The sequence below is a fragment of the Lemur catta genome, chromosome 1 (assembly GCF_020740605.2).
Source record: "Lemur catta isolate mLemCat1 chromosome 1, mLemCat1.pri, whole genome shotgun sequence".
In the NCBI taxonomy this organism is placed as follows: Eukaryota; Metazoa; Chordata; class Mammalia; order Primates; family Lemuridae; genus Lemur; species Lemur catta.
The window spans coordinates 250398492-250414694 of record NC_059128.1 but is presented as its reverse complement, the minus strand read 5'-3'; the positions used below and the strand labels follow the sequence as shown (position 1 = coordinate 250414694).

Here is a 16203-nt window from a genome sequence, read left to right as displayed (position 1 = left end):
TGTGTTAGTTTAATATCTTTTATGGTTGTGCCTACATTTTGAAAGTAGAAAAATGAATAAAAATTATTTTCTTAACTATATAACACATACCTATGAACATTATTGTAGTATAGCAAAAGTTTTCAAAGTTTGTATACTCTAAGATAATTTGTTTATTTTATCTAATAATAGTGTTCCCTTAATGAAGATAGAACAGTTAAAAATGTAACCAAAATTTCAGTCTATAGAAAATGTAATTTTGGGATTATTAGAATTGTGAATGCAGTCTGAAGTCATTTTCCTTCCTGTGTGGTAAGCACCAACTGAAAGGCTTTCGTAGATATGGGACCCTGTAAAATTACAAGATTGACAGATACCAAGGGCTAGTTTCTCTGTCTAATGAAGTGTTTTTCATTCCCAATGTAACTTTCTGTCTGTATGCACTTCCATAATAACATGACATATAATCTTCTTGTCTCTTTGATATAAATGCTGTATGAGAGTTACACCACATGGCTACATACGGTGGTTTTATGGTTAGATATAAAAAATAAGTTTCATATGTCTATGAGGAGACCAATATAGTGTAGGCTGTTGGAAAGAATGAGTGCTTATAAAAATTGTTTAGCTCAAATACCACATCATTTTCCTGTTCTATGGATCCAGGCCAGTAGTCAACAGTATCACATTGTGAACTGTATCAGACACTGACAGATATTTTTTCAAGGAAAATAAGAAATAATGTGGTAAACACCTAGGGAAATAGTGTATTTTGAAGAAGCAAGCAAAATATTCATGAAGTTTTATTTGTAGGGGATGGAGAATAAACATTTTGTCTATATAAGGTTCTTAAAAATGTGTATTGGAATTTTATAGTTATTTAATTTTGGTGATTAACTGGTAACAGTCTTCTGTTATAAAACTCCCCTATGGAACATAGATACACTGGGTATAAAATTAAAATTCTACCACTGAAAAACTTTGTCCAAATAGTGACACAGTTTCCAGATCTGTTGCTAAAGTTTTGTTTGCATTTCTGTTCTAAAACTCCAATTACGATGGTTTCAGTAAAAATTCAGTCTAGGCTGAAACTTGCTATACCAAATGGCAGCTCTGGAGTAATGTTTGTTTTTAACAATTTTCCAGAAGATTGATATAGATTGTTTTATACTATATAACTTTAAAGAACAAAACAAAAAGAATTCACTAGCTTGGCATTTCATTCTGCCTTTGTGTTTTAACATTTTTTTTTTCTGGCAATCCATAGTACTATTACAAATGACACATATTGATTTAATGTATTAAATAAAATTGCTTGGGGCTATCAATAAATAAAGTAACAGTTTGATAATAAGAATAAGAGTCATTAGAGTTCCCTCTTTATCTTACTTACAATGTCTATTTTCACATCATACATTTCAAGATGCCAAAGTCTGATAAGAGTTAAATCTTAGATTTATGGCCAGTTTGTAAGCTTTATTATAGTCTACTCAACTTAGTTTCCGTTTCTGATTTGTTAGGATACAGATATAATTAGCAAAAAAAATTTATTGTATAGAAAAACAAAGTTCTCCTCACTGACGCTTCAGTTTTTTGTTCTGATTCTGATGGTTGGGGAAAAATAGAGATTTCAACTGAAGAAACAGGGGCTAGCAGCTTGCATGAGTTAATCTGGTTAGCAACCAGTTCCAGAGAAATCAATGGGAACAAAGCAGAGTAGGTTGTTAGGTTTAGGTGGACAATATGCAGAGAGCAGGCTTGTTGCAGAAGTTGGGAAATAGCAGAGTGCTCATAAAACAGAGTCTATTCTCAGGCAGAAGGCTGTAAAATAAAACTCAATATTGGAATAAAGGCCTTACGGTTAGAGTTATTAAATATATCTTTCCCATAGGTAGAACTTGGCTTATTGTGCTGACACATCTAAACCTCCCTAAGAATCAAATGGGGGCTACTGGGTGGAGGGGATGTCTACTGGCAAAAAGGAAAATGAAGGCTGACACCCAGTGATTTTTGAAATCAGTGATGTGGAACTTACTTTAAGAAATAGAATTTGCTGATTAGACACTAAATAATTTTTAATACTTTTAAATGTGTGCAATGATTGTCTTGGCTAAAAAGTTCTATGGGTATAAAAAGGTATGCTTTTGAGGCATTAATTATATTAACATTGAGAATTTAAGTAGCAAAGATAACACTTGAAGTGACTTCTATCATCCTGATGTTTTTTCTTTAGTACTTGTCTATAAAAATATAATGAATTATAATGATAAAGTCATTCAGTATAAAATATCCCCTGAATATACAGAATTTTCTAAAATGCTGTTAATATGTATAATTATAGAATGTCATATACAAAGGAATGATAATCTGCATAGTCAATTTAATCTAATAAATTACCACTAGGTATCTATTTGTACATGGCATCTGTGGGGCCTTGTGGGACATAAAAAAATGTATAACAGTCTCAACTTGGGGGAAGTTTTATGTCAAATGGGTGAACTAGAAAAAAATATAAAAAAGTAAAGTTGTTACTTGCATTTTAATATTCTCTTAAAAGTGATTACATAATGAAAATTTTTAAATAAGCGTCTTAAAATGTGACATAAAGTATTACTCACTGAAAACAAATTTAAAGATATTCCAAAAAGTTTCTGGCAAAAAGTATATGATCACCTTTATAAACATAACACTTGAGAAAGCAAAACTAAATGCAAATATTCAAAAATTGCTAGCAGATTCTTGAATCAATATGTCATGTAAATTCAGTAGTACTTTTGTTATTGAGTTAACTTGTTCAATTAATTAAAACTAATTAATATATAACTTATTAAATATGCCAGTACCTATTTTTAGAAATAGGAACAAAATGTGACTAAAAATCCTCAAAGTAAGTGTCTTAGGAATTTTCATTTTACTCAGTATGAATCCCAAATATGCATTTGTATGATTGATGAACCATTTAAAACCAATGGTATATTGGGAGAATCATTTTATCCAGAGTTAAGCACTATTTAATAGAGTCTCATGCTTTGGTCAGTGCTTCTTATTTTCAGCTAAGATTAAATCCTTCAGAATTCAGAGTTTTGAACCGTTAAATCACCTCACCACTGGTGGGTGGCAGGCACCTCATGGCTGATGAGACATGACCTCAGGGGTGGCCCACTTAACCCATTAGCTTATTTTTAATCTCTGTGCTATGTCAGTAATTTCCCGTTGTTCTTTTATTATATACGCTCATTTCTTCTCTTCAATTATTTATTCCTAGCGAAGTGTTTTAAAATATTTTTAAATGAAATGCTTGAGTTTTTACTTATTATTAAAAAGGACATTTGGGTAACAATTAACATTCTGTGTTCTCAAAGGGAAACTATTTTTTTTAAAGATTGAATTCACTTCAACTGACAATATCACAATTCTTTATTTAAGTTCACTATATATTTGGAACTTACTATGTAGAAAAGTTAAGTAATATGGGTGGTCTCTGATTACCTACTACCTTTTGTGTTCATTTAAAAACCATTGACAAAGTGACAATATTTTCAAAGATTACTTATTCGAGTTTCAAATCATTTTTCAGTGAACTACCACGTAGTTAAAAATTTGTGTAGCATAACGTTTCTAGCTCTTTTATTCTCAATAGCGTCTAAATGGGACACTTTTTTCTTCTATTTTTTTTTTTTTTCAGCTTCTTTCCCATGGGGGATCCTGTGGAGAGATATTGAAGAAGACTTCCTAGTTCAGTTCGCTTTCACTGTGTTGTTATCATACATAGACAGAGTTTAGCTCTCAGTTTCAATTCAATAGCCATTCACTGAATGCCTACTGTGCAGATAGCTATAGCTCAGGGTGCTGAGATAGTGAGACAAGGTTCCTGTTCACAGGAAACCCGTTGAGTTATAGTATATCCCTCTTTGGACGATTCAGGGTTTTCCATTATTCTCTCATACTTGAAATGCTGTTTTAAAGGGAACTGTAGATGACATCATAAATATTTCTGAACTTGAAAAGACTAACATTGTGGATGGAGGATTTGCTTAAAATACTCTGTCCAGTGAAAATCTCATTAGGCAGTCCTATTGTTTAGCAAATGAACTACTAAGAAAATGTACACAATAAATAATCCATGTACTAATTTTGGCCATTTCTTGACTTTTGATACCTTATCAATTTTTAAATATATATTCATATGTGCCAGTTCTAAAATTCTAAACCATACTCCTTATACTTTCACTCTGATATACCAATTATTATCATCACCTAACATACAGCACACTGAAAGGAGCAGGGAAACTTATTTCTTTGAATGCTCTTTTAGTCCCACTCTCCTTCTTCTCTCTGTCTGGGACTCTACTGGTACCAGTATTGGATATTTTATTACTATTCATAGGTTCCTGAAGCTCTGTTATTTTCTTTCTTCTTTCGTTTCTTTCTTTCTTTTTTTTTTTTTTTTCATTTCTTTTCTCTCAGCTGCTCAGATTGCATGAATCTTATTTCTCTGCCCTCAAATTCACTGATTCTATCCTCTGTCATCTCCACTGTACTCTTTAGCCAATCCAGTGAGTTTTTATTTTGGTTATTGTATTTTTTATTTTTATAATTTTCATTTGTAATAAATTTTTTTTCTTGCTACAGTTTTCGATTTTTTTCATTTGTTTCAAGATACTTACTTAGTAATTGCTTATTAAAGTGTTTTTAATAATGACTGCCTTAAAAGCTTTATCAGATATACCAATATTTGATTCATCTCAGTGTCGTCATCTGTTGATTTTTTTTTCTTATCCAAGTTATAATTTTCCTGGTGTTTGGTAAGACTGTGAGCTTTTTATAATACCCTGGACATTTTGGCTATTATGTTAGGAGACTCTGGATTCTAATTAAATCTTCTATTCTAGGAAGCAGTCACCCTATTTAGGTTTAACACACAGGTCCCCCCTAGCTTAAATTTATGGTCTGTTGTTCTAATGAGAATTTAGTTTTCAGAGACTTTGTGGTGCTATTTGGTCAGCTTGATTTGCCTAATTCCACTGGGGGTTGCAGTAATTTCTACTTGTAACATCTAAGGGAGTAAAGGAGATTTCCCAGACCAGGCTCCCTGGTGGTCTAGGTGAGGTAAAAGATTCTCTAGCTCATGGGAAGATTACTTCCAGAGCTTGGTACTCACAGAAGGATCCTCCCTACTGCCAGAGCTACTTATGCCCATTGTCTCTAGATGGAGAAGGGAAGGCTCAGGCCCTATAGGGAAAGAGACAGTGTTTTATGATGACTCATTGTCAGTAAGGCTCCTGCTTTATTCTTCTTGCAGGTGACTTAGTCTCTCTTGATATTGCTGGAGGGACTCCCATTTGATAAGGGATACAAATTATTCTACCTAGACTACTTCTGTTGCTCGGTTGTGATTCGAAGAAGCTGGGCAAGGATCACCTTTTACTGTTGGTTGAGAAGTCCCTGTGTTGTTTCTCAGGTCCTGGTGTCCCTTGCCAGTCTCCCTTCCTCTTTCTACCTTTCAGAGTACTCTTTTAGTTGCTTCTTACTTAATTCCAGATTTTATAGCTGTACTTAGTGGAGCACATAATGATAGTTAAACTTTTTTCTGTGTTTTTCCCCCAAAATGAGTCAAGAAGGGCATAATTCAGCAAAATGGTAGGAGCTCTTCTGTGAAAACAAGTGTCCTGTGATAGAAAAAGTGATTTGAATGAAAGACCATATGAACATACAGCACAGTAGAGGCACCAACCAATAGTGAAAATTTAAAAGTCAGATAATTTACAGGTATTTTTCAGCTAAATGTCGGCTCAGGTTTAAAGAAAATTCAACAAGTGTCTGTCCTAAAGAGAGCTTTTAATATGCCAATATTCTTTGTCAGTGTCTTGGAAGGCCTGTAGCATTTACAATTTCCCAAATTTTTCTGTCCACAGAAGTGAACCCATTTGTTTATAGTTTTTCTTAGTACTGGCATTCCATGAACGACTTTGCAGAGGAAAGCTGTTTTTATCACCATCAACATCTACCTCATCCAAACTATTGTACTAGATGTAATCATTTAATTAAAAAGTTATTTCTGAGAACATTAAGGAGCAGCACCTAATTCTACTTTGATTTTTAAAAATCTGATAAAATATTTCAATATATTTAAACCTTCCTTTAAAACTGTTCCATGAGATAAGATTTAGATGTATGGCCAAAGAAAATATTTATTGTATTGTGTTAAAAAATATGTAGTCTAAAAGTACTGACTGTTTCTGGTGTTTTTATTCACATTTTCATTATTCTGTTCTTTCTAGCTTTAAGAGACAATAGGATCGAGCTGGTTCGCGCTTCCTGGCATGAATTGAGTATCAGCGTCAGTGATGTGTCTCTCTCTGATGAAGGACAATACACCTGTTCTTTATTTACCATGCCTGTCAAAACTTCCAAGGCCTATCTCACCGTTCTGGGTAAGCGCAAGGAACGAACACCATGTAATCACAAAACCAGAGAGATGTATACTGCTGCAGCAATATAAGTCAACACAAAAAAATGCATTTTGAAGATTATATTAATAGATACAGTTTAATCCTTTTTCTGCTACATTATAACAAATGACATTGAAAAATCATTTAGTCACTTTCCACATTTTATAAATGGACAGGGGGAGGTACAAAGATGACTCCCAGAAGGCACATAGACATTTTGTTGCTCAGATGGCAACAGACAGCAGTTTTCTTGATTTCCAATTAATTTTTTGTATCAAATTATCTGTATATTGTTTATATTCTGATCCTTTCATAAACGGACAGAATAACGATCGTAGTGAGTTCAACTTGTGTGCTACAGTGTACTCCTTCATTTTATCATATAAGTCACCTGATGGGGGCCTTTCCAACTAACTTATAGCTTTCAAATATGACCCCTTTGCATATTTTAGTGCATTTAAATGATCCTGACATTTCCATGTATCCTCTCTCCTTTAAATTTATATTTTCTAGCTTCCTAAATGAAATACATAATGTCACTTGTGCATGCAGCTTATAGCTTCTTTGTGCTTTTATTCTCCAAATATTGGGCCATTTTCCCAAAGGTTAAAGTGACACAAAAAAGCAATACATTCATAGAGATTCTGAGGAAATAAAGTTGCAGCTCGGAGCTCTCTGTGATTCCACAGACGTCAGTGCCCCAATCAGCTGAAATTGCTGCAGTTCATTGAAACACACCTGTGTACTGAACAAGTTAGAGGAATTTAAAGATTGATTTTTTTTTTTTTGTCCCTAGCTTGCCTTCCTTTTTAGATAGATAAAGGCACAATGTTGCATTTAGAAGGGCTAACACATGCTGTTCTTTTGGGTGGGAATATTAAAGTTAATCCAGGTAGTGAATTGGTTTTGTGCATAGGATATGAAATATGTTTCTTTGCAAGTCCCACTGGGACTATTTTATAAAAATCTTCACAAGTTTGCCATTAAGGACAAAATAACCACTAAAATGGAGTATTTCAGGATAACAACTGCCTAAGGTTAACGTATTGTTCTGTAGAGAGCCACCTTGAGACACAAAGAATAGATGACTGCTGAATTCAGTTTATTAAATGGTGACATGACATAGATTTTTAGAAAAAAATAAAAGAGGTAACATAAAGGTGAAGACAGAAAAAAAAAAAAAAACCACCTAGCCAGTTAATGGAAGTATGTTGATTTGCCTTTTATCTTTGCTGGGTTTTATTTGTTGTTTTAATTTGTATTTCTCATATTGGTGCTTTCCAGTATTATTACATATTATTCTTCCCAAACTGAATTAAATAGAATAAAGAAAGTCCCGTCTGCCATTATTGAATAATTTTTTAAAAGTGTAATAAACTTCTATCAGGGAAACAATATTATTGCCTAGGAAATGTGCAATATTCTATGATTTAACTCTCCTATTCATTATCTCTTCATGTTAGTTATTTGCTTATTCATTGGATGATTTAGACTAGAAAAGGTAATAGTGGTTAGCATTAAAAATATATTGATTACATATACTGAGTCACAAAACTACAACTGCATTTCTTGTATAAACAATATCAAGAGACATTTTCTAGATTAAAAGAATCAGAAAAGTCAAGATAATTGCAATTATCGATGAATCTCTTATTCTAAAATTCATTTTCTTGAACAAAGTATACAGGGAATAATAATATCGTTTTTAAGCATTAAGAATTGTGAAATCAGGAAAGAAAGGTGCGAAAGTTAAATCATAATTTCCTAAGGAATAAAGAAGTGTGTTTTATGAATTTTTTTCTTCAATGAAAAATCTACCTTCTTACATCTTAATATTGGTAAATTTTAAGATATATATTGAATGATTGTTTCTAAAATTTACAGAGTATTTTTGCAGGTAAAATTTTACAATTTAATCTTAAAAATGACTTTGAACTATATGCATTTTAAATGCTTTCTGGATACCATATATGTGCATATGTATAAATATATACATTTGTTATATGTGTATATATATTATCTTATATGCATTCACAAATATATACACATATGTATGTATACACACATATATGAAGCAGCTTCTTACATACCAGTTATTCTCCATTAAACTTATTGTCAGTTAACCACTTAGTTTAATTTCTTGTCTGAAAGTAATAGTCATAAGAACCAATCAGCTGTGAAGATTGATGCTCACTTCATTCATTTACTTAAATTTCAGGTGTTCCTGAGAAGCCTCAAATTAGTGGATTTTCATCACCAGTTATGGAGGGAGACTTGATGCAGCTGACTTGTAAAACATCTGGTAGCAAACCTGCAGCTGATATAAGATGGTTCAAAAATGACAAAGAGATTAAAGGTAAAGAATGGAAAAATTGCTCCAAATTAAAATTAATGTACTGAAACTAGTATGATGTATTAGGAAAATGCATTTTGAATTTTTTTCAAACCACACTATTGCTTTCTGATTAAGTGTAATTTGAACTAGATTTAGGTATTTCTTGTTAGGTAAGTTTATACAGTTTATTAATGTATTAATATAATCTCTGTGTGCTTCAATTTCCTCTTAGGTAAAACAGGTGTAAAAATAATATATACCTCATGGGAAAGTTGAGGGAAGAAATAAATTAATATATGAAAAAAAAAATGTAGATTCATGTTTCACAATAGAAAGTGCTAATTATTTGTTAGATATTATTATTTCAGAACTCATATATAGTATATAGATTACAGACGGAGAAACTCCATGAATTAATTTTTTCCACTTCTTAGTTTCTGGAATAACAAAGTTCTGAGAATATATTAATAATTATCTAAACATCAATAAATTTGATTCCTAGTAATTCTCACAGAAGGCAAAAAATATACTTGCCTTAGTAATAATGCATATTAATTTAAATACTTCACACATCTAAATTTTCTCTCTCTCTCCCTCTCTCTCTCTCTCTCTCTCTCTCTCTCTCTCTCTCACGCGCGCGCACACACACACACACACACACACACATACATTCTTTTAAGGGAGAAATAAGTTCATGGGGAGATAACTTGTATGATTAGAGCAGGTTTTCTTTTAACACCATATACAGATATCTTGGACCTGATGCTGCATATACATTAATATCCAAGTATAAGAATTGTCTATGATGATTGTTAAAACATACTTCCTGTTACATAATAATGTGTATTCTTCTCAACATTACCTTCTAGGGACAGGTTTATGGAAAGAATTCTGATTAGTTTAACTTATAATATTAATCCTGCAGGTTCAACAAATAGGATTGCCTATATTACTGAGAAATTATAAGATAATAATCCACGCGATTATTTCATCTATTTTAATTACTCTCTCTATATATGTTTTTCCCCCCAAAAAGGCCTTATCTATAACTTAACCCTAAGCACTACCTTTGTCTTAAAACCTTTAATAAATATATTTTATTGGATCAAGTTTTGTGAAATACAAGCCTCGAGATAAAAGGTAGATATTTTACTATGCTAAATTAAACTTTCAGGTTACTATGTAACTTGATTCTTGTATTTTGTCAAGGTTTAGTGATATCCATTCTAATTCTGCAATCAGGATATGTTTGTTTAGGCATTTCTGGACTTGGTTAGGTCTCTCCTTAGTGGACCCTCCATACTGCTTCCAGAGTTATCTTAGTTCCATGAGAACCTGATCCAGGAATTTTTCTGTTTAAGCACTCCTGATAGAAATTGCAAAGCTTTAGGATACATTTAAAATGTGCTTTTGGTAGCCTGTAAGAATTTTTCAGGCAATGAATTCTTATATATCATGTATGTCCTTTTGCATGAAGGTCTTGATTTATGCTAGAATGTACTTCTTAAATACTCTTCTTCAATGAATTATTTGATTAACGTGTTTCCCTTCCTTAATTCTGACAGACTTAGTTAATTAATTAGTTGGCTAGTTAGTTCTCCATTTATTAGTATTTTATTTGTGTTCCAAGTGTTTATCTCTCTTGTATCTTCAGGGAGGTCATAACATATTAAGTACTTCATTAATATTGATTGATTGCTTTTAACATTGTAGCTTCACAAGAAACCCATGATATACTCAAAGTTTTATAAAATAATTTAATGTTTGACAAATTTGGCCTCTGCTGTAAATGCCAAATAGTTTTGATCTTTATTAGTGGGGAGTGAGGGAAGATTTTTGTTTATATGTAAAAACATGATAAATTTAATCTTGTAAACACCATATTTTAAAATCATCTGCATCAAGACCATAATAAAAATCAAGACAAAAACGTTTAATTAGTATGTGGTTCTATGCTGCACTGAGAAACTGTGAAGCTTCTTTCTTTCTTATGCTCTTCAATACATGGCTCTTTACAAAGCATTTATTATCTGTAATTTAAATTCATATGTATATAACTTTTTTGTTTATAACTATTTTGCATATTTATGTAGTTTGTCTTCCTAAATATAGGAAGGTGGTGAGCTTCCTGAGTGGTAGAAAGTTTATTTTTATAAGCTTATATGTAAATATGATTAGAAAAAGGCTACTAAGCAGAGTGAAAATTCATTATGGTTGCTGTCCTCTGGATATGCTAAGTGAAATTTCACTCTACAGTTCCTTCCGCAAACACTCCTAACTGGAAGGAGTGCTTTACTGTATCTTACACTATCTTGTCTTTTTAGTGATGAAAATTTGACTTGCTATTACCATTTAACTGTTTTTACTATAATATCACTTGACACTTTTTAAAAAGACAATCCCTTGTGAAAAGCAAATGGAATAGATAGACTAATCAAATCCAATTAAGTTCAATTCAATATGAAATTGTTAAAATGCTTCCCCATTTCATAGTATTCTATGATGCATGAGTGAAGATCCAAATAAAGAAACCAAGAACTTTGACCTTGAAATGGACAAGATGTCTTTGGGCTTATGAAACAAGTTATGAAGAATATTTTCCTATAAAGAGAAATGTTTATATAACTCTTTATCTTTTCTCTATCACTATCTAACATATTAATTTTATTTTCAAGTTTCTGGGTAAAAATTGCTTGAAAGTACCAATTGTTCACATTTTCTTGGCCAGGATATTTTTATACTGAATTATAGAACGATGGTTCTCAAACAGTAGCAAGCATCCTTACATACAAGGCTTGTTGAATCTCAGATTATAGGGTCCTGATCCCAAATTGTCTGGTTGAGTAGATCTCAGGTGGAGCCAAAAAATGTGCAATTTTAGTATTGTGTTAAATGTATGAATGATGTTGATACTTCTGTTTGGGGACCACATTGGTATAAAAAACATAAAATGAGGAATATTAGTAATCTATATAGAAGTCTTATTTCTGTCTCTGAGCTTTAGTTTTCTCATCTGCTAATAAAGATAATGTTTGCCTCAAACTGCTGTTTCAAGGATTCTGTATGAAACAATATGTATGAAGTGTTTTGAGAGTACAAGGAATCACTGAATATGTTTTACATATTATCATTATCATTACTATTACTATATTGAGGAAACAACAATTGATGAGTTACACCAATCCCTGAATTCATCCTAGAAATATAAACAAATAACACAAAAATATTCCTGTAAGGTATTCACAGTTGGGGAATGGACATAAAAACATATGGGATCTCACAGGTACAGATATAGGAACTGGCTACAATTTTGTGCAAAAAAAGCAAATATAAGCCCTAGTTTATGGGAAAGGCGAAGGCTCAACAATAAACTGTTGAGTTTATTGTTTATTGATGAATGCAGGCATTTGGTGACTATCTGTTTATTGAGTAAATGGGTCTTAAACAATAAGTGGAATTCATTATATGGGTTGAGGGTAAAAGTAGGTGGTAGGACATTACGAAGAAAAAAGACTTCATGAGTCTATGCAGAAAATCACCATGTGCTTGAAATAACTATTAAACTTCATGTGCGATACAGGTATGAGAATTAAATAAGGAGGCTGGGTTCAGATATGTCATGGGAAATCTTTTATTCCAGATTAAGGGGTTTCAAATTTATTCTGTAGGCAATGGGGAGGCACTTTTTTTCAATAAGCTTTAAACAGTAGAATGAAACAATCATAATTTCATTCAACTGTTTTTTTTTTTTCCTTCTATGAGTCTTATTCAGAAATCCCTTTGGTGCCTCTGGCCAGCTCTGCCTCTAAAACCACATGTGGTTTCACTGCAGCCTTTAATCTTTTGCGTAGCTGGGAAGTCTGAGGCTCTGCCATTTACTGTGAGAAAAGATGTGTGCTGCCTTCCTAAATCAATCAGCTCCCTGAGAGTTTACACTTACATTAAATTTTCCATTCTATGTTTAAGTTTAGTTGTTTGTAGTTTGAGCATTTACTATTATAAAATCTAGAGATTTTCTTTTACAGCTAACTAGGTTTTACATTAACGTTAGGCATAATTCTATGATAACCTTCAATGACCCATACTCCTGTATAAACCCTTCCCCTTGAACGTAGGAATTGTGAATATGATATGATATAACTGCCTTGAATATGTTACCATATATTGCAAAAGGGGTTTCGCAGGTATAACTGTGATTAACTTTTGAGTTCATCAAAAGGAGATGATCAAAAGTGGCCCTGATATAATGATGTGAGGTCTTTACAAAAGAACAGTGCCCTGGTTATGGGTTTTTTTCAGTCTGATTGATTGAAGCAGGCACTATTCCCGGCCCTGTGTGAGCCTCATGTGCTGTTTCTTCTAATTCTTTCAGATGCTCTTTGTCCTGGCCTCAGTTTCCTCACACAGATGCACTGATCAGTACAGTACTTACTTAGGTGAATACTGGAGAGGGCACTGAGGATGTCTGGAGTTCTCTCTTTGTGTAGCTCACTTTTTTTGATGACTCTGCTCTGCAAACTCTAGCTGATTTGGCCTTCTCAGATACCCAGCTTTATCTCTTTAATTCAGAGGCCGCCAAGTTCTGCATGGGTGACTCTCCACACACTATATCCTGAAAAAATTTCTCAAGGCATGTAAGTAAGGGTAATTTTAGGGTTCAGCTCATTTATTTTCCATCTCTCAGTAATAATTGTCTGTTATTAAGATGTTCAATATCTCAAAAACTCTTGTTTTCAGGTGAGAGGTAAATTTGATTCTGTTACTTCATCTAGGCTGGAAGCAGAAGTATGTCTTTGTTTTTGAATTATACAGAAATACTTCTATTTCAATGGTAGTTGAGTTTTAACTTTATGTTTGCATATTTTTAAGGTTATATCATAAGCTTAAAAGGATGAAAATGAATGAGAATGAGATGTATCCATATTCACTTTGACAGGCTAGTTTTCAAGGTTAGACATTCTTTTATTTAGTCACAGGAATTCAGTGGAGTTATGGGTTCTTATACATTGTTGGAATGGAAAAGAAAGTTTCTGCATGAGACACATAAATATAGATTTTTTTACTGGATTTCATTTATTGTCAAGAATGAGCATTCTCTGACAGAAGAAGTGGTTTCTTTTTTTAAATTTGTTTCTAACTCATGTTCTTAATCAATGTTTTTAATTTAAGGGCTAAAGCAAGTGCATACCTCAATCATCTAGGACTCATCAGCCTATAAGCAATCCTAAGACTATAATAACGTAAATATTCAAATTTGCGAGCTCCTTAGCTCTTATCTGCTGATGGAGGGGCTTAGTTGATGCTCAAATTTTCTTCAAGTTATTTCAAAAACATCCCTTATGGCTTCTTCATGTACTAAGAAAGATACCTCTCCAGTTCTTTAACTTTTACTTTTTCACGGAAATCCACTTTCTGATCTCGTGGGATGTAAGGAGAGAAGGTCATTGTTTTTGTCACCTTTGGTTAATGACCTTCTTTGAACCCAGAAGATATTTTACAAAATTTATGAATTATATCTTTCTAAAAATGACTCTTTAGTTCTTTGATAAATAGATGGCATTAGATTCAAATAGTTTTTTTTTTTTTTTTTGCTATATAATGGTCTAATCACTCTCTTAATGAAGCAGTACCTAAATGTGTTGGGAAATTTTATTCTATTTGCATTGGTAATGAGCAATTGATGGAGATGGTTATTTTACTGATATTATTTGATAGTAGTATACATTGGAGTTAGACCATAATGTTCTAAGCACATTCTTTGTCTATTATTTTATTTACTAGCTTGGAAACAAAGTACTCTATTTCTTGAATGTAATCATTACATACTACATGTCTTTATCTTCCAAAAGGATGAGCAGTCTTAGTTTTCCTCTACTTTTTCCTCTTCTACAAATAAATCTTTAAAGTGTTCATTATTTGTATACCTCCCAAATTGAAGCCGTAGAGTTAGTTATTTTATTTATTTTTACTAAAAGTAGAGACAGGGTCTCACTCTTGCTCAGGCTGGTCTTAAACTCCTGAACTCAAACAATCCTCACGCCTCAGCCTGCCACAGTGTGTTTTTCAACATTTTTATTGTGATGTGTTTGGATGTAGATCTTTTTGCATTTACCCTACTTCGTGTTGATTTAGCTGGTTAGATATGTAGATCATTTTTTTTCATCAAAAGAAATTTAAGCCAGTGTTTCTTTAAACAAATATTTTTCTGCTCCTTTATTTCTCTCCTTACCTTTGATACTCTTACTACATAAATGTTGTTGTGGTTAGTGGTGTCCCAAATTTCTCTGAGGCTCTGTTAATTTTTATTCATCATTTTTTCTCTTTTCTTTAGATTACATAATCTGTATTGATCCATCCTCAAATTTTTTAATTTCTTTTAGTTCACAACTACTTTTGAGTCTATCTTCCAAAGTTTTCACTGTGGTTATTGCATTTTTCAATTTCAGAGTGTCCATTTGGTTCTTGTTTTATAATTTCTATTTTTTATTGATATTTGAAATTTGATGAGACATTGTCATTATATCACGTTTTACTGCTTTAAGCATAGTTTCCTTTAGTTCTTTGGACACATTTATAATGAATTCTTTGAAGTCTTTGTCTTTTAAGTTTTTTATTTGGGTCTTCTCATCAGGGGTTTCTGAGGCCTTCTTTGTCTGCCTACATGGGGGTCACACTTTTCTGTTGCTTTGTATGCCTCATAATTTTTGTTAAAAACAGAGTATTTTAGGTAATATAGCACCTTGGCATACTGATCTCACCCTAAAGTACTTGTTGTTAGCATATTTATTTGTTTATTGATTTGGATGTACTATTTCCAGTGTATATGAAGCCAACTCTGTCACTTCTCAGAGAGCATAGCCTTTGGCATGTGCACAGTCACGCTGGGAGGACAATGGATTTAATCCAGCTCTCCTTGACTGTCTTCTTTCCTAATGTCTCTTTTAAGCTCTCTGCTTCTCTTAGTATTACACCCAGAGATTCACTTCCATTATTTGTCAGCTGGTTGCTCTGTTGTTTCCAGTATTGTCATATACATGTTAATAAATTGTTCCATACTCTGAAACCATTTAAATTCATAACACTTTGCTCGTTTTTTGTTTGTTTGATTTTTGAGGCCGGTCTTTGAGATTTTTCCTTGATGTTTGACTACAGGAATGCCCTTCCTAGCTGTTTCTTCCTCTGGTTTTCTCTCATGAACTAGCTGGCCTGTGGTTTAACTTGGTCTCGTGTAGCTACCAGTGCCTTCTTACTTGCTTTCCACCGAAATCTCCATTGTTTTCAAGATGTCCCTGGTTTGATCTTTTCCAAACTGTGTTCCAAATGGTTGATTTTCTTAGCAAGACCCTCAGAACACTCTCCTATTATGGCCTGCCTCTTCCCTGGGCAAAATATCTATGCCACGCCTCTTGAGCTTGGGGAATGGCCTGATTCTCTTCA

At 32.8% G+C, this 16203-nt stretch overlaps 1 protein-coding gene across 3 annotated transcripts in view; it reads left to right on the top strand.

Annotated features, from left to right (window-relative positions):
• The window catches only part of CADM2 (cell adhesion molecule 2), a 1015461-nt gene that overhangs the window by 855592 nt on the left and 143666 nt on the right, over positions 1-16203 (top strand). For all 3 annotated transcript variants that reach the window (XM_045557726.1, XM_045557716.1, XM_045557707.1), the window contains 2 exons: positions 6261-6413; positions 8650-8787. In XM_045557726.1, the coding sequence (XP_045413682.1) occupies positions 6261-6413; positions 8650-8787 (291 nt within the window). The remainder of the gene's footprint in view (positions 1-6260; positions 6414-8649; positions 8788-16203) is intronic.